The sequence below is a fragment of the Sprattus sprattus genome (genome assembly GCF_963457725.1).
Source record: "Sprattus sprattus genome assembly, chromosome: 18".
NCBI lineage: Eukaryota > Metazoa > Chordata > Actinopteri > Clupeiformes > Clupeidae > Sprattus > Sprattus sprattus.
Window position 1 is genome coordinate 15,256,965 of NC_137916.1, and position 19,374 is coordinate 15,276,338.

Here is a 19,374-nt window from a genome sequence, read left to right on the forward strand (position 1 = left end):
AGGACACTGTGACACAACAATATTGAGTAGAACAGAACTGAATGAGTAGAACTGTCAAATTTAATGGCCAAACATGACACTGTGAGTTTCCATAGAAATAGGGAATGTATCAAGTACGGATTATGAGAAGTGCAAATAACCTTTTTTAGTTACTTAACAATATACATTTTCATTTGGTAACAAAATAGGATTGCCATTTTTTTTGAATACATTTGATTTTAAAATGGTAAGGAGTAATTCAACCAATATAATAATAAAAATACAGTTTGGCCCATTCAAAGCTCAGAAAATGTTTTGCACTTTTGCCCAACTTTCACCAAATGTGCACAAGCCCAGTGGATAATGCTTACAATTTTCAAATCAGCATTCGTTTGGATATGTACTCCCCCCTACCGCCCAACAACCAAAAAAAAATGTTAAACATCTATTGTGTCAAGTTGAAATCCAACCATTTAAACGTATTTTCCCATCCACTCACAGAATTCAACCCAAGTTTTAGGATTGAAACAATAGTTACTACAAGCACTTACTAGAAGCACTACCATACCATAACACTACACTTTGCCTCATTTCCAGTGTCTTCACTTTCATCAAGGTGTTTTCTTGCTTTAACCTGGCAACACAGAATGCAACATCTGCTACATGCAGTAAATAAGGAGAATCTCTTCAAACCAGATACATGAGCTCTGACGAACCTGCTCTGAAGGGCTTGTGTTATTTCCAGCCTATGTCAGTAGTAACCATTTATAGGAAGAAAGCCACATTAAAGAGAGCAGACAACATTTCCAATACAATCAACATCACAACACTTCTTTTCAGTGAACTATTCCGACAACCCAGTGACCAAGCAACATCATGTAAGCATCAACACCATCTTAGCATCTCAACACCTTTAGTGTCCATCACAGATTGTGGTTAAGGATTTAGAATTTTAAAATAAAAATAAATAGAAAATAATCAAGTTTTAAACTTTATATTATGGCATTTAGTATTTTTGTAGTCACGCTTATCGCAAAACAAACAGACACACACACAAAGACACCTCTTACTTGAAATTACATCATGATATTCTATCCATGTACTTCCCTCATCACTTTTTCTATGCACAAGCACACACGCACACGCACTCGCACACACTCTCTCACACTCTCACACACACACACACACACACACACACACACACACACAGTAACTCCTCACACGCCAGCAGTGAAGCACAACATCACAGTTCACCGGCACTGTATCCTTTGTAGATGAGTGTACAGAGAAAGGTGTGGTAGAAAGATCTCCTGAGCCAGACGGCCTACAGGAGGCAAAGGCTATGTGTCAAAACGGCTTTAAAAAAGGTCAAGTCTGGCCAGTATTAGGTCACACTCAGGATACATGGCAATCAACAGTGACACGCTCGCACAAAGGCACTAAAAAAGGACTGAGGAGAGGCCACGCTTTCTTTCTGAAGAGCGCTGGGCAGTGCCCAGTTGGCACACTCTGGAGTTGTGCCCTCACGTCACCAATGGCATAAAACACTTTGGAGTTGTGCCCTCACGTCACTAGTGGTATAAAACAGAGATTAGGTTCGAGCAAACTAGATATCTCAGAGGCAAACCACAGACAAGTGCAAATCTAACTGTGCAATTTGAGTTTCTCACCTCCTCCTCACTCCTCACTCCTTTAGTGGTTTAGAGTAGTTTTGTGTACATTTCCTGAATGCTTTCAGGGCCCTCTTCAGCCTCATCATGAGACAAAGGGGTTTGGGGTACAGGACAAGCACCACCACCTAAACCACCTCCATTTCTGCTTTGTGAAACCTGAACCTTCTGACCTGGCTAGTCTAGTTTTGGCACCTACAATAACACTTTCAACGACCCCGTTAAAAAGGCAACAATAGAACAGAATAAATGACCGTCTACACAGCTGTTGACAGGAACACAGGACTGGTCCCATCCACCTGGACAAACAACAGATGCTGGAGGAACACTAGTCACACATCCCCGTCAGAATTAATCAAAGATGATGCACCAGTTTCACCTTAATAGTGAAAGATAAACCCATTGTCTTAATATGTTGACAGTACGCAATGTTATTTAAAATCAGTTATCAAGTTGTTGTTTTTTTCCTCTCCATTTGCCTGGAAATTTCAGCCCCTCTGAACAATCATCAGCACAGACAGCTTAAACAACTAAAGGGTACAAGAGAGACCTATGGCCATATTTGTGTTTGAGGCACAGATTTGAGAGACACTACACTATATGATTTCATTCATGTCCCAGTCTGGACATGGACTTTTTAACGCTTTACAAGAGGTGTCCATGTCTCATGTGAGGATAGCCACTGAGAGGGGTAACTGAGTCACTGAAGCCTCTCCCCCTCTGGTCCAGGTAATGACACCTTAAGCTTAAGAAGCATTTGAAGTGCTCAGAGTACATGAGGAAGCTGTGAATAGACAGTAATAGAAGAAGAAGAGGTTCAGCTCTCGTTTTTGTCAGCTTCAGCAATTTTCCGCTTTTTCTCCAGACATGGCTACATTGATTCTTTGACTCCAGACTCCCAAAACAGTAGTCCTGTTTCACGAGAATGGTTCAGCACAGAGGATCCTCTTCCTCCACATCAAACAAGGTGCACCTGGCCCTCCCACTCGGATGAGCTACTGCTTGGCTGGTCCGGGTCAGAGTCAAATTTAGGGGCGTCTGAGTGGGAGTAACTGGGATTGCTCACTGGGGTTTCGCTGTCCATGTTGTCAGCCTGGAGAGGAGGAGAGGGGGGTTCACCTAGGGGGTCTAGGCCCACCAGATGGAGCTGAGTGGGTCTTGTGGCAGCCACTTCACCACTCTCCATGCTGGGAAAGGACTGACAGCGGTAGGGTTCAGCACCGACTCCATCTTCTGGCCAGATCTGGAACTGTGGCTCCATCAGAGGGGAGTCTGGGGTCAAGCTGGGCATGGATGTGTGGAGGGCAGGGGGGGGCAAGGCGGTGCCGGCATAAGTGGAGGAGGAAGAGGAGGGAGGTACCTGTGCGATGTTTTGGGGGTTCATGTCATGGAACCAGGCCATGATGTTCCCGAGAAGGTTGGCGTTGTCCGCCGGATCCAATCCATCTGAAACGGGAGCCTCTAAAGGCATCGAGCCACTGAAGGCATTGCGGATGGGACGCTGGGAGAGGTTTCGAGCTGCTTTGGGTTTAGGGTGGAAGTTGAGGGGATCCTCCAGAGGGTAGATGTGACGGGGAGTGGTGTGGCGCAGCTGATGTGGAATGGCGGTCATGGAGGTCAGTTTCAACAGGCTGTTCTCCAGCTCCAGGAGCTCTGAGCTGCTGTGGGCCGCCCGTGGGGCTTCAGGCACGGGACCGCGCCGCAACGAGTCCAGCCTGGAGGGGAGCGAGCTACCGATAGCCCCCAGAGACACTTCACGCGACAGCACCTCCTGGACATCACCTCCACCAGCATCACCCACACACACCCGACTGGACTCCTGAAGTGACAACTGAATGGCAAGTAGGATGTTGGGGTCATCCTCTTCCAGTGAACCTTGGGGCTGGGAAACAAAAGGTGGCATTAGTAAGTCTCTCCAAGTCCGTGGCACCATGTGAAATGTAAATTCACTGCATTCCATTGTATTTTATGTTTTGTGATTAATACTAGCTCTTGCACTTTACATAACATGGGATCAGAGCACCTCATGTAAACATCTACATAAATTGGCACGCTGCTAAAGAGATCACAGAATGCAATGCCATGAGGTGTGCCAAAAGCAGGAGGAGCGCCAGGCCTCGGAGCTGCAGGATGTTCCCTGGCCTGGTGGGACACTCACCATAGGGAGACCTGATCTTTGGCTGCCAACCAGCTCGTGAAGATCTGTGTGGAAAGGAGAGAAGGGGGGTGGAAGCAGCTCAGTGCATGTTGCGGATGCGACTGAGTTTTTTATAACCCTATAGCATTTGATACATACTATATACTTTATACTAGAAACGCACTGATCCAAGACCTGCATTTAGGGTACAGGCTGATGGTGATTAACAGTGTGATACCAATGTGCTTTTTTCTTCTTCAGTTTAAAATTATAATATACAAGTGAAGCCAATTCTTTTATTACTGTAACTACATATAATATGTATGATATTACTGAAATAACTTTATCCAGTTTGACTGTATCTCAGCTACACCCTGTAGTGTTTTTGCACATCTACAGCTAAACGATAGGAATTCTTTCATACGTGCAAATTACAACATATGTTGAAATCATGGACAGCATGCGGATAGGTAAAGATAACGCACTCAGAGGCACACACTCTGCTCCTCATCATGTCGATATCACCACCTATGTCTGTATTATTTTCACTTACCATAAGCCATCATAAAAAGTTTTAACACTTGTTGTAAAACCGACACAATGGCACACAGACACATTTTTGCCCGATAGTGGGTTCTGTAGCTTTGTTGTTTAACGGCAGATTATGGATTGTTGTCAGGTGAATTGTTACCTAGGTTCCCCTCGCTGGAGTCATCTGCCTCAGGGGTGCTGCTGCGCAGGCTGGACACCTCCCCTCGCCGCCGCTGCCTGTGTCTCCGCCTGTACTGAAACTCTGCATACTCCTGCAAAAGGCATGCACAGTCACACAACACTGTCCTCTGCCCAGACATTACACCAAAGCCCAAATTCATTCAAACTCACTGATGTCAAAACCCAAATATTCAAAGTCACACTTTCCATTATCAAAGATTTTGGAATATTCTACTATATTCTACATGGGCACGGCTGGGAGCCAAACGAATACTTTCATTTGCATTCCTTGATTCTACAGCGCTGCCTGCTGCTTTCCACTTGGTCACAGCTGATTTCACACAACCCTGGGACTTGTAACTTAGCAAAGACCATTTGCTCTAGCACAGGCAAACTCAGACTAACAGCTCCTGATAGAAATCCATCAAGGTTGAATTGTTCCATAACCTGAACAATGACTCATGTTATAAAACATTACCACTTGTGAGTTGAGTGTTTAAAAGAAAGAACCTTGAAAGTGAAGTAACTGTACCCACCTCTGGAGAAGCAAACCCTAAATACTCCCAGTCCCACGTTCCTCCAGCGAAACTGAGGGGAGAGCAGAAGTGTAGTTACCAACCGTTAGATTTATCTTTTTGCTAGCAAACTCCCCCTCTAGTCTCTAAGTAGCGTTAGCCCACTTTGTTTTCAGCCGTCAGTTGTAACAATTAATAAACGCATTTGCCTAAAAGTTGCAATAATGTATTAAATGCATTTGCCAAATGAGATTTGGAACCCTAGAAAATATGTATTAACACGTTCCTGCTCCTGACCTAATCACACATTACCTAGGAACCGGTAACTGCAGAGCTGAAGGTGCCAGGCTCTACAAGACTTGCATGTAACTTTAAAAAAACATCACCGGCAGACTACCAGTGAAATAATTAAGAACACAATATAAGGACAAGCTTGGTACATGGTGTTCTGGAGTCTGAGTGCTACACACCCACCTCCGGCGGGAGATGTCGGGCGAGTCGTTGGGGGCGACGCCACGGGCCACAGACGCTAGGAACTCCTGCCGCTTCTGCTGCACCAAGCAGGCCGCACGGATGATGCGAAGGCGCGGTGTGCGCAGGTACGGTCTGTTCACCTTCTGGGCCAGGTCCTCGGTCACCATCTCCAGGTCCGTCTGCAAACATGCACGTGCACACACACACACACACACACACACACACACACACACACACACACACACACACACACACACAGAGCTCAAAATCTGTGTGCAGCTGAGAACAAGGCAAGCTGGACTGTAATGCCTACAGAGAGCACACCCCTTCAATCATGCAACCAGGAGGTTTTATTCATATGTCAGATATATTCAAATACTCTTCTTATGGAAACTAACCACCAACATTTTTGTGAGACTAAGGCAAAACTGTAAGAAAGGAGACCACAAATGGCAAGGAGAAACATAAACCTACAGAATGTTAAAAAGCTTTACTTTGTAGAAAAAAGAGAAACATCAGGCATAAAAAACCTTCTCTAGGAGTTAAGACAAAGAAACAGGTGTTAGGCATGTGATAGACTACTGCACGTCATCAGTGATGACCATGTCTGAAGCAGGAATCAAATTCAAGCAGCTGTTCACAGGGGCTATTCATAGAGACAAATGGCCAATAATAACACTGACAGTCGACCTAAAAGCAGCCTTTGGCTACATAAAAAATAAAATAGGGGTGTAGGAAGTCTCAAAAACTAAGCAAAGATGTATTTAACAATCTCTACCCAAAACAAAAATGCCTCATACATTTGACAAGATTCTAAGACCCAATCAAAGCACATGAAGACAAGCTAATAACCCAACAGAATCCCTCTCTTCAAGATAAATATTTCTTTGTCCTCCTGGTTATAACAACATTGTGCAGGTTTTGTTAACTAGTTTAAGTACCTTTTAATACAGAATACACAAATTCCTACTGATGGTATGTATGTGGTCATGTAAAGAGACAAGAGATGAAGAAGAAGAGATGAACCAGCAGTCTCTCCCACTACCTGCCCAGACTATTCACTATTTCCTGCTTTTATATCTTTAGCTCGAAATTCTGTTTTTTGTTAGTCAAGTCTTTCGGCTGTTGTCTTGTTAGTCTGCTCGCTCTAGGAAAAAAACAAATGCCTCTTTCAGCATTTAGTACCTGCATGAGCTCAAATATCTCCTTTTTGGTGCTTTTGGGCTCCAGGAAGAAGCCATAAGGGTACGAGCACTTGAGGATGCGGCGAGTTTTCAGGAGTTCCTGCACGGCATCTTCAATGAAGGTGGTGTCGGGGGCTGCTCCCTGTCCTAAACATCAGGGTTGACAGAAAAATATGTAATCCAGTTTCAGTGAGGTATCTTTTAACATATCTTGAGTGTTGTTGTTTTTTTATCAACAATAGGCTACTCACGTGCACTAAGCACTTTGCTTAGCTGCTCCATTTTGTCTTTTGCCGTTTTCAACAGCCGCTGCTCTAGCTGGGGAAGACAGAGCCACAGTTGAGCCGACCATAAACACCTTATCAACACACAACAAAACCGGACACCGTTAAAACCAATACGAATAAACCAAGGGCAAGGGCCAATTCAAACTCTCTCCTACCTGATAGCTGTGCTCGTGGTTCTTGAATCGTGTATAATAGTGCATGAAACGGTCCAGTTCCTGATAGCTTTTATGTTTGTTCTCTGCCTGAAATATTGAACAATTGAAGGCATTACAACAACAACATGTCACCAACAGTTCGAATTTGTCTTGTGCATTGACTTGCATGTGGAAACAGATAGCTATGAATGTGTCACTTTGACAGGAGTGGCGATTAGGAGTAGTCTGATTCAAACACACTGTTGCATTTCTTCAATTCTGAAATAACCTTTGTTCCATGTCCTTTGGAATAGCACATGGCATGTCTACTGTTTTTCATGAACACAACCTGAACACTGCAACTTGTCCTAAATGTGATGATGGCGTTGGCTCTATGAGAGTGAGTAAACACAGAGTCTGTGTGAGTGTGTTCATAAAAGTACTGACGAGACCATGAGGGTATACTGTTAATTAAGTGTGGGTGTATGTGATTGTGTATGTGTATGTGTATGTGTATGTGTATGTGTATGTGTATGTGTATGTGTATGTGTATGTGTATGTGTATGTGTATGTGTATGTGTATGTGTATGTGTATGTGTATGTGTATGTGTATGTGTGGGTGTATGTGTGTGTATGTGAGTGCCTACCTCCACGGTCATGTCCTTGGACTGCTCCTCCACCTGCTGGATGACCTCATAGCGTGTGCAGCGGTAGTACCCCCCTGTAGTGGAGCTGTGCTTCTTCCACTCCTCCAGGCAGATCCAGCAGAAGTCATACTTACACTGTAGAGGCCATTCAAGTTAAGAGGGTCCAGATCATACATTTATAATCAAGTCCAATATCTCGATTTGCCAGTATTACTTAGGCCCTCTCACCTTGGCACACTGCATGTGGTTGCAGCCCTCGTTCTTCTGAATGGGTGACTTGCAGTTGGCACAGGGTTTGGAGTTGCTGAGTAACCACAGACAGTTGGCAGCATCCTCGTACGCTTCACTCACACCAGCCACTGGAGACCAGAGAATGCAGGAGTAAACCCACTATGCACAAGTACACATATACCACAGTCAGGCTGGGAAGCTATTCATGAAACCACCAAGAGGGTACAAACAGCCAATTCTCTTTCAAACAAACCTCAATTTCAGCTTACATTTCTACTCAAATTTGAGCATCTGCAAATCACTTTTACGCCAAACTATTTGTCTTTTCAAGCACAACCGATTTTTGAAATTAATGCATGTCTCTTGGATTCGAGTGAAATTATGCAGTTTTACCCTGTATTTTGTATGCATCAATGAATAAACAGATGTTTGGATTTCCCACACTATTTCCATAGCCTGGTGACACCAGCCTATGTATTTCCGCCTGAATTGATTTCAAGCTCATACTCAGTCTGGCCCAACCCCATTGACAATCGTCTCCAGAACTCAAAATTTTGCAGGACCAATCAGCGAACAGTTCAGAGCTGTGACGCAAAACTCGCCTTGGAGGAAAAGACACGAAAAGCTATCGGAAAAGTTGTCTCAACTCTCGAGAACATCAGAAAATTAAAAGGAGAACAAGAGTATTTTCTTGTAAGTTTTATGATTGGAAAGGACGTCGTAGCTCTTCTCCCAACTGGCTTTGGGAAGAGTTTAATCTACCGAATGCTTACTAAACGTTGCTGATTGGTTAAGGGAACTCCAATGATTTTAAACCTCAAGATAAGCACCCGCCGATCTCGGAAACCAAAATGCATTGGGTTGGCCCAGACTGAAAGACGGAATGAAATGGAGTCACAGGCTGGTAATGGCCAGGCTACTATTTCCATACAATCAAGTGGAAATATGGAAGGAAATTGGAAAGATGAAGAATCCGATAGAGGATGTTTAGTGGCATAAAATCGATTTAAGTAAGTTCACTTAGCTAGCCTGTTTGATGTTTTGACAGTTTAGTTCTATGTTTGACCAACATGTCATTAAGTCAGATATTTAACATACAAAAACGCATCTTTTAAACATTTACAAGTACACATGCTGCAAAACATGATAGTGATACATAGCCATAGGAAACACAGGAGAGTGTCACAATGCACATATCCAATAGTGCTATCTCACTATGCTATTATGGTATGGTGACTGTGAGTGTATGCGAGTGTGTGTACATTCATGAAAAAAAAGAATGCTCACATTCTTCAGGCCTCATTTCTGTGACCTTCTGCAGCCACATTTTCCATGTCTGGCAATCGCATGGCTCATGGGCCGCTCCCTGACACTCCCTGTGGGGATGCACACACACACACACACACACACACACACACACACACACACGCACACACACACACCCACACACACACACACACACACACACGCACGCACGCACACACACACACACACACACACACACACAGACACACACACACAGACACACAGACACAGACACACACACACACACACAGCCATATGGCATACAGCAGACATGAGAGAGCAATCTGTAGGTACTGCTTTTGTCATCATTGTAAATGAACACAGTTTCAGGATGCTTTTATTGTTATCCATAATCAACAAGGTAGTATTCTGCTTCTTTAAAAAAACATGACAGCTGCAGATGATGTATAATTAAACATATGTATAACTCTGAGGGGGGTGCTCACACATAATTAATGCAATAAAATGAATAAAAATTAACAACATTACAGAGCAATGGAAATGCTGAACGCATGCAATGAATGATATTAGCCTACTGTAATTATGCCCATTATTTGATTTAAATACCGGTAATAAAATTATATAACAGAAGATAAGTAAGAAATAAAGGCCTTCCCCTAATACAAGCCTGCCCCAAATAAAGGCCGGGGCGCTGTGCAGCCTAAGTAAATAAAAGCCCCGGCCACTATTTGAGGATTTACGGTATGTCTAGATTCCCTAGAGTGCCCTCTGTCTCTAGTTTAGCCCAGTACTGACCAGCAAAAGAGATGCCCACGGCCACAGTCCACAGCAGGCGACTGCAACAGTGGGTAGCTGAACGGGTTCGAGTTGCTGGCACCAGGGCCCTGGATGGACAGACGCACTGCCCGATCACAGCCTGCCCAAGGACACCAGCGGATGGCAGGGTTATTCTCTACAAATGCCTACGAAGAGCAAGGAGAGAGGCGGAGAGAGAGACAGAGAGAAAGGGTAGGAAAGAGAAGAGAAATAGTGTATGTGACAAGGGATGAGGAAGATATCCAGAGAGAGGGGGAAGAGAGGGATGAATGAGATGGGGAGATAGGGGGAAAAATAAGAAAAGAATGAGTACGGGAGACAGCATTCAACATCCGACTTAACAGTTGGGCCCACAGCATGGATTCATCCCAGCATAAAGACAAGGTTCTCTTTGGAAAACATACTTTTCTATGAGACAATATATACACAACAAAGCATTTATCAGATACTGAAATACAACCTATACTTCATTACACCATAGGTCAGGTGACAGCAGAGATATGAAGGTATTAATCGAGCAAATACACAAAGTGTACCAACAATGTTAACAACAAATACTGACTCCAAAGCCACATGTGAGGCACAGTTTTGCTTGTGAGGGAGACGGCATGGACATTTTCAACTAAGACTGGATAAGACTCTCTGGTGATACCTCTGGTTCTCCATTCAGGTTTAAGCCTGCAGTTTTGCAAACACATGGTAAGCGGAGTGTTTACAGAACGAACTCTGAGAACGTTTTGATTGCGATTAAGACACCTCACATTTGTTGACAGTAGCAATGACTGAGGAACAAAGGAATGCTGTATTGTGAGTATGGGACAACGGATAATGAGGTGTCCCCTTCTAACAAATTAATGGATTTCACAGAGGACACTTTACTCAGCTTTCTTTTAAGCAGAACATTTCTTTCAAACAAAGCTAATCAAAAGTAATGTATTACATGACACCTGATCCCTATAATGGATGTGGCGATTTAATTAAATAAGAAACATTCAGCAATGTTGGGATTATGATGCAAGTAACAGTAACAGAGTAACAGTATATTGGGTCAAGTTACTTTGATATCAAACTGCAGGTAGCGCTTATCCATCTCCCTAGAGACCACACTTTCAATGACCTCCACTGGCACCAGCTGGAAGCAGTCATAGGCTGGACAGAAGATATTGTGTGCCTCCCCCTCCTGAATTTTCATGTTCAAAAACCTAGAAATAAAGAGCAAACAAAAGTAAACTGTACAATCACAACCAATTGTGCAATGACGGTATCAGAACTATTGCCAACGGGGATGCAAAATGTAGCCAGATAGTTATGATGGGGATGTTTTTAGTAGTACTTTTGTGTCAGAATCCTAAAAGGTCTAGGAGGTACCTTACAGGCAAGGCCCTACAGTATATGGAAACATCTTCTCATTGCTAAGCTGGGTTATTGTATTGTTCAGTATCTGACTACATTAGATGGATGCGTGTTGAACATTCACATGTACTGATCCGAGTCCAGCAGTGGGCACTTACCCTTCCCAGCATCCCCGGCAGAACATATGAGCACACGCCATATCCACTGGCTCCTCAAACACCGAGATGCCACACATACAAATACCACACTGTGTACAAAGACAAAAGACAGAGGAGAAACCTGTCATCTAGTAACATTCGATTATACAACTCCTCTAATAGGTTGATTGTAGTGATGTGCTCAAAATCTGGATCAAGAAGCAGAAACATGCAAGATATCGAAGATCCAGATAAAATAATCCATCTCTGCATGGAACCATTATCTCTTTACAATATGTCTGTTCAGTCCAAGCACTGAAGTGCTCCTCTCTCTGAATGGAATCTCTTTGTCCACAGAGATTAAGAACAGTGGAGAAGGGCAGAGCCTACTGTCCCCCCCAACAATGTTGGTGCTGGTGTTTGAAAGGACCGATTGTGCTGAAAGAAACTGTGGCCTTACAGAGAGACATGTAGAAGGGACTGGCTGCTGAACTAGGGTCATAATGCCCCAGTTTGTGCTTGCCGGTGTTTCCAGTGGCACACAACAGCTCATGTGTGGGGGTATGGTCAGCAGCAAAGTACCCGATGAAGTGTCATTCAGTACTGTAGCTCAGCGCTTGCTGCTTTTCTAGTGCTTACAGCATGTAGCTGCAGTATCAGTTAGCACTAATGGTTCCCCGCTACCAGCAGCTACCACCCACAGCCATAACAGCTGACATCAGTTTGTGTTTACATCATATGACTGAGAGAAAAGACTACTTCTGAGCATTGACACTGCAATTAATGAATGCTGCTGATTGTTTGTTAATTGATTCTATTGCTGAGGAATATCTACCGCATGCAAAGGTAAAAAAAACACTGCAACCAGCTAGGTAGGTACTAGCGGTAACAGTAATGCTACCACTTTAATGACCGGGACTTCTCTATTCCTCATGTTTCAAATACATCACATGAGAGCGCACTTGCAAGAGGAAAGGGTTCACTAGACTGTAGTCTTACAGATTTATTTCAAAAGTTGACTCTGAGGGTTTGAGGAGCTAACCCTTACTCCAATCTGAATGGCCTACAAGATGGTGGCATGAAGCTCAACCAGTGCACGGGCAGGCTGAGAGTGTTAAATAAAGGAGGAGAGTGGGTCTCCCTCACCTGTACAGTGCCATTGTCCCCAGGGGTCAGGCTGATCTCATCAGGAGAGGTGACAGTCGAGTGAGTGTTCCGGGGCGTCCGTGGTGATGGGAGTCTGTCCCAGTTGTTGTGACCACTGGGGGGAGGGGTTGGCATCTGTACTCCCGAGCGCTGACAGCACTCCTCTGCATCAGACATCCAGGCTTCCAGAAGCTTCTCTCTGTCCCAGTCTGTCCAAAGACAATACGGCAAAGACTAGACTTAATTGTCCCTATGATGATCACGCATTCTTACCACATTCTTCAAAGATTTTGAGGATTGTGATCCCCATTTTAGAAATAACTAGCGAAAAACCAAGACACAGCCAAAATGTATGCTTTTTCAGATGCTTTTTTAAATTAAATATCTATTGGACCCCATCTTAATGGAACATCTGCTGGACCCCTTAGATTGTACCAAGTCATTAGCCATTATGTAAGGGATAATGTATAGAACGCCGGTCATTATCGGGAAAATAAGCCCCGACTTATTTACCCGATAATAACCGGCGTTCTATACATTATCCCGCTTATTACGCGGCTACTTGCAAAAACGAAAATAACTTAAAACAGTGTGTCTTTTTACAATGTATTTTACCATTCGTAGTGTTAAAAAGCAAAGAAATAGTTCGCTAAAGACGTTGAACTTTAAAGACTTTGAACATTCTTTAGAACACAGCTGCTCAACCGTCTGCTAAAACTCTGAAATAAGTTACCGGACTACTTGCGGAGTGCTACGAAAGACGTGAATCAGAGGCAAAAAGGCCACTTTCCTTGACAGCGGTCATTAATGCATAGCAACGGTCTAATATCGGTAAATAGATCGCAAAACGTTGGGAAGTCCCATTCAAGTGAATGAAGCATTCTACAGCATTAAGAAGAGCCGTGTAATAAGACAGCATTAATGTCTAGAAGTCTGCCATACATTTCTCTCAGCAATCATTTTACTACCAACTACCATTTCACCAGAGATGTCTTTGCCTGGCAAAAGCATGATGGGGTAGCATACCGTGAGCCCGTAGCAGGGCCTCGGCTGTGAAGAGTGGAGCGTGGAGCATGTCAGCCGTCTCCACTATCAGCATGTCCTTCAGTCGCCGCAAGTCTTGAGGCCTCAGACCCTCATAGAGCTACACACAGTCAAGAGCCAAAGAGAACATTATCACAGTTATAAGGCAACAAAACACTTAACTAAACACACTTAGTTTAACATAATTTAAAGATTGGTGAACCTACACAAAATTCGTAAATAGCCGTCTCCACTAAAGTGCTTTTATAGTTACCTACTATAGTTAAAACATCAGTAAGGGCTTTTAGTCAATACTACTGAAAAGGCCTGTAAAAGCCTTACAAAACACATGTAAACACATGTATTTACTCGTATGATGTGTATTTATTTTTCCCAGATAATCAGAGAGGAATTTTCAATGATATCAATCCCTGCAACAGAGTATGTGCCCAACACCTAGATGCTAGCTTGTGCGAGTTGATTGGAGGGAGAGGTGTTCCGTACCTCCCTCCGGTCCAGGGCAGCATACTCGGCCTCAATGTCATCAGCATGGGGATCACGGGAGAACACCATCTGAGACTCCAGGCTGAGGGCCAGCTGCTTGTGGTGCTGCTTCTCAGCACAGTCACACGGTGTCTCCTTATTCTCGTTCTCTGCAAAAAGGTCGGCCTCTCTCCTCACCAGGATCTGGGAACGCAAAGAAGATCAAATGGAGAAAGAAGATCATCAGGTCGAACCATTTCTTCCAGAGCTTTGTTGAAATATTTCTCCGATCCTTAAACCCATCTTCTTCATCCATCTCTCTCTTCTCCATCCTTCCATCCTTCCATCTCTCTCACCCTCATCTCTCACTTTTGTTTACACGTCTCACCTCCACACAGTTCTTCATCCCTGAGGCAGCAGCATAGTGAAGTGGGCTGTTCTTCTTGTTGTCTGTGGCGTTCACATCTGCACTCTCATACTGGCTGTGGTCCAGCTTGGCGCCGGTCCACTTGAGGATGATTTGGAGGCACTCGGCCCGGCAGCGCTCATCCTCGTAGGGCCGGGTCAGGCGGGGGTGCAGGGCGAGCTCCTCCAGCAGGATGCTAGGGCCCATGCAGAGCAGGTGCAGCGCCGTCTCGTTGTGCACGTTGCGCTTGTTGGGGTTCCCATCTTTGCTGAAAAGGAAGGACCTGAGGTGGGAAGACACGAGGAGATCATGTGAGAGACTTCAATCAGAGATCAAAGCAAATGAGTTGGTCATTTTGTTATAATCAATGATTTATGTTGTTATGACTCTTTCTAAACCAGCTAAAGGGCCTAAGAGCCAAAAAAAAACTCCAAAAAAAGGAAAACAAAGAATCTCCCACAATCATTGACGAGAAGAAAACCAACAGTTCTGTAAAGAAACATTCAATACATTTATACCCAGGTACAAGCTGTCTGAACCTTTCCGCACTGTCCACACACAGCAGTATGATACCAAATCTACACTGGACGACTCAGTAAAAATTGATTACAGATTGAGCCAAGTCACATGGTGAAACCCAAGAGATCCCATGTTTTCATCAGGCATTTCAGTCAGAACAGAAGAAGCTCTGTTCTCTTTGCAAGAGTGGCAAAGCTTCCCATGTCCACAGCAAAGGATTGAGTGATATTCAGACTGAAACTGTCCCATGCCCAGCATTCATTTTAACCAAACACAGATGATCAGCCACACCCACACAGAGGCTACATGACCTCCTTGGTTGACACTTTTACAAAAACAGAGCCGAAGAAATTCATGTTGCATTTTACCAAAACACACGGAAGCACACAGACAACAGCATACCTGAGCAGACGTGTCATTGCATGCCGGGCGGCGTAGTGCAGGGGCGTGTTGTGCTGGTACTGCTCCCCGTAAGAGGTATTGGGGTCCAGGGCATCCTTGAACTGTGGGTTACTCTCATAGAGCTGGTAAGCCAGCAGCTCATCTCCGTTGATCAGTGCCTTGCGGAACTTTGTAGCAGTGTTCCCCATGGCTGCACCCCCGCTGTGCAGGCGCCCTCCTTTCTTTAGAACTTGTCAGCCCCAAAGCATACTTGGAAGCTTCAGCTGAACAGAGCTGCAGAATCAGAAAAAACAGCAGACGCACAGGGCAGGCCAAACGGTCTTAATTCAGGCGGATGACAATGGTGACATCTTCACAAGCATTCTTCAGTACAACCAGTGTGTGGACCTCCACAGATTAAGCCTCTTCTGGTGTTTCTTGACCAAAATATAAATATTCTTTACAAAAAAAAAGCCTTTTGTCTGCAAAACAGTCCTCACACTGAGACACACTTTAACAAGCACGGTGGTGTATATTCCTTGCCATCACCCTAACCAGCCCCGATCGTTTTAGTATGGTATGGCAATGTATGACATAACTGTTCTCAGTCCCCACCTTCCTGCACGCATATCCTCTCTCTGTCCAGTGATTCACGCAGCACACACACACACACCAGAGCCCATCAGGCCAGAGAGCTGCGCTTCCTCCACTAACACCAGGGGCTTCCGACACACTCTGCCAATTGCCTTCATCCCACTGAGTGGAAGTTCTGCTGGGATGTAGAGTCCCGCCATGCCCAAGCCACGCTCCCAGGAATACCATCTGTCTACATGGGTGCCTGGAGTGCTCAAGCCAATGTTATAAACCCACAGCAAACGAGCAACATTGAAGTACTGTTTTAAAGTGTTATAATGCATCCCAGTAAGCAGATGTCTCCACAGATAATGAAGGTTTAATCAGTTTAACTCTCTCAATATTAAAATGTTGCTTTCCCAAATATCTTCTTACATTATTCTGTATAAGGTGTCCTGTCCACGCACACACTCGCGCCTTTTTACCACAATGATCTTAATATAATTAGCTATTTATTTCTCTGCTCATGAATATAGACTCTCTCTGGCCATCAACTTAAAAGAAATGTGGACAGGATTTTCAGTCTCCACACAAACGTCCTCAATGAAAGCTATACATTCTTTATCATTGTTTATTAAACAAGATGTATGTAGGGCAAGCCCCCAACAACACGCCATACACACTGCTCGTTGAGTGGCAAACAAAAAAAAAATCTGAAATTATTCTGAAGTGCACATTTCCTGAACACAATCGGAAAAAATACAAATTGGGTTTACAGATGCTCCTAGTGGTAAACCAGGGCGATACAGTTACATGCTTGTTATGGTCGTGATGCATAATGTAACTTGAATAAACAGCAGGTTCTTGCTCTGTGCGATGTCATTAGTCCGCGTTCGTATCATAATGACCATTATATACCCTACCTATCATTCAATTTAACTGAGCCAATCCTAAATCAAGTGCGTTGAACTTGATGACTGCCTACTTCTCAGACAGAAACGCATCGCTACTTGGTGGATCTGTTGGTGGTTATTCATATGACAATAGTTCACTGGCGTGGGTCCTAAATAATGTACAAAATGTTTCATACCACAAAAGCTCTCAAGGGTCCCAACGTTACATCGTTCAGTTCCAATATGGGAGGGCCCAGCAACAACATTCCTTTTCTAATCAGTAGGCCAAAACGTTACACCGATGTTCTTTTCCAACCATGTCTACATTTGTGATTTTCTAAGCGACTTCTACGCGACTTTCATCCACCACTTGGGCTACTTAAAAGTATCGTCACAGTTTAGTTTATTCATCTTGCGCACTTAGATAGTTAGCCGGCCAGGTTTAACACTGCTTACTACATAACGTGAATTATGTTACATGACGGACTAATTCACATGTTATCCAAGCTAACTAACTAATACATTAGCTGACAAGTAATTTGAGATTCCCACAGCCAAAATGAATCGCCAAGACAAGGAGCGTGTTCTGTCCACAACAACAGGTTGCAAAATGCACTGATGTTAGGTTTCATTTTCTGACCTATGCTACTGCTGTTAACTTGCCCTACATTCGCAAAAATATGGTTGACACTTGTGTAGCTATGGATCTAAGAACATATGCAAAATGCATTACAGGAAAAATATTTCTAGGTCGAAAAAAGCTAACGACAGCCAACTAGCCTTACATATTTTGCGAATATGGTCTGTAGGAAAACAGTTTAGGCGTTACCTAACAGTAACGATACTTTGGATGTATTCAACGTAACACCTGTATGACTAGCTGGTTACGTATTACATTGTCGTTACAGGACGTCTGCCCACAGTACATGGTGTGATTACAATAAATTAAAAAAATACTCAAATCCAACCAAGGTCAGTTGAAGCTTAGCTAGGTTAGCTTACAGCTGTTTTATATTTTAAAACTCCAGTACAATCCATGCTAGAGTAAAATCGCTTTATTCTTCCAGAACGCCGAAATCGCGTCCGTAAACACCAGTGTGTGGCCAAGTTAAGTTACATTTTCAGTTTATGTATGTTAAACTAACGTTAACCTGAAACTCACCTTATTATCGTAGCTACCGTTTCCCAAGAGCACAATTTGCTACCAACGATGGCTGTTTTGAAAAGGGGTATGTTTTCTTCCTCATAATTAGTCTTCAATGTGTGTTATTTCCAATATGCCGTGTTGCGATTGTGATCTATTGGCGTGCCTAACGTTACTCCTTCTGTTTTGTTGCTGAGATTTTAGGGCACTGTGATACTTGACACATTAGCAGAAATAAAGAGACTGTATTTCCTGTTACAGTACAATACTTTTAGTGGAAGTAAAAGTAGCAAATATAGCCCCTATTAGGATTTTTCTTTACTGTATTGTTAAAATAAAGTCGTATGTGAAGAATTCACACTAATAATGATGCACTGTACATACACCCAGGCGCTGTAAAATTAAAAGAAAGGAGATGAATAATTGCTTGTAAGCTCTTACTTTGCAATAAGGAAATGCTTGTTGCGTGCGTACTTGAAGTCGTATTTTTATTCACGCATGGTTGTTCATTTTTGTAGGTACATTTTTCAGTTCTGCCAGAACACGAGTCTCCCAGAAAAAGGACGTTAATAATCCTCAGTAACAGTCTTTGGCTATTGACATCCTTACTGGCTTCACTGAATGCTTGGCCACAGGTCTAAAAACGTAGGGCAAGTAGTTTAAACTCAGTGTTTTGTATCCACCACCAGAGAGCGCTACTGCACAAATCTTTAATGCAATACCATTTGTTTTAATGTGGCCGGCACACCCCACACTAATAAGTCCCTGGGTCGAGTAATGACGCTTAAGGCCCTAGCTAGCCTATGCCTTGGCTTTAATGCTCTTAAATATTCTACTACTTTATTTGCCCCTTCCTAACTCACATAGTATTTTACGTTTTGACTTTAGGCTAATTCGTGCCATTACCGCGGCGAATGTATTTATGATTAACATGGCTTTGTGGGGGGGCTTGGATGTCTTGGGAAGTAGAGTGCATGTAGTTATGTGTGTGTGTGTGTGTGTGTGTGTGTGTGTGTGTGTGTGTGTGTGTCCAAGGGTGTGTCCAATGATTCAGCAACACAATGCAGTGGCATTTTTTGTAAGCTGTTGACTACACAAAACAGAAATATAACAAAAGCAAACAGATGGCAATTATAATGATTATGTGAATACTGCCAAAAAATTACATTATTTAAACAATCCTGCTGATACCATTTCCGCACCAAAGTAAAATGCTAACAGCAGATATCTCGATGCATAAATGTTGCAATGCAGTCGTTGCTGGA

General features: G+C 43.5%; 1 protein-coding gene across 2 annotated transcripts; it reads right to left on the minus strand.

Moving 5' to 3' along the window:
• Positions 1–74: 74 nt before the first annotated feature.
• Positions 75–18,624, minus strand: ankib1b (ankyrin repeat and IBR domain containing 1b). Of its 2 annotated transcripts, none has more exons than XM_080856996.1 (20): positions 18,551–18,624; positions 15,521–15,793; positions 14,582–14,882; positions 14,215–14,397; positions 13,714–13,831; positions 12,688–12,896; positions 11,563–11,651; positions 11,109–11,253; positions 10,031–10,197; positions 9,257–9,345; positions 7,967–8,097; positions 7,739–7,873; positions 7,113–7,199; positions 6,922–6,988; positions 6,672–6,817; positions 5,487–5,665; positions 5,034–5,085; positions 4,478–4,589; positions 3,808–3,851; positions 75–3,531 (listed from the first exon to the last, which is right to left on the minus strand). In XM_080856996.1, exons 2-20 carry the CDS (start codon positions 15,706–15,708, stop codon positions 2,608–2,610), a joined length of 3,366 nt encoding a protein of 1,121 aa, XP_080713122.1. In that variant the 5' UTR covers positions 15,709–15,793; positions 18,551–18,624; the 3' UTR covers positions 75–2,607. The 2 variants fall into 2 exon arrangements, with proteins under 2 accessions (XP_080713122.1, XP_080713121.1); XM_080856995.1 differs by lacking the exon at positions 18,551–18,624 and adding an exon at positions 18,128–18,266.
• Between the last annotated feature and the right edge of the window lie 750 nt (positions 18,625–19,374).

Excerpts from the sequence above, each read along its gene's own strand:
- ankib1b (XM_080856996.1), bottom strand. The coding sequence starts at position 15,708 with ATGGGGAACACTGCTACAAAGTTCCGCAAGGCACTGATCAACGGAGAT. Across the intron at positions 7,200-7,738 it reads CCAAGGACATGACCGTGGAG|GCAGAGAACAAACATAAAAG; the intron begins GTAGGCACTCAC and ends TCAATATTTCAG. Across the intron at positions 6,989-7,112 it reads ACCACGAGCACAGCTATCAG|CTAGAGCAGCGGCTGTTGAA; the intron begins GTAGGAGAGAGT and ends TGTCTTCCCCAG.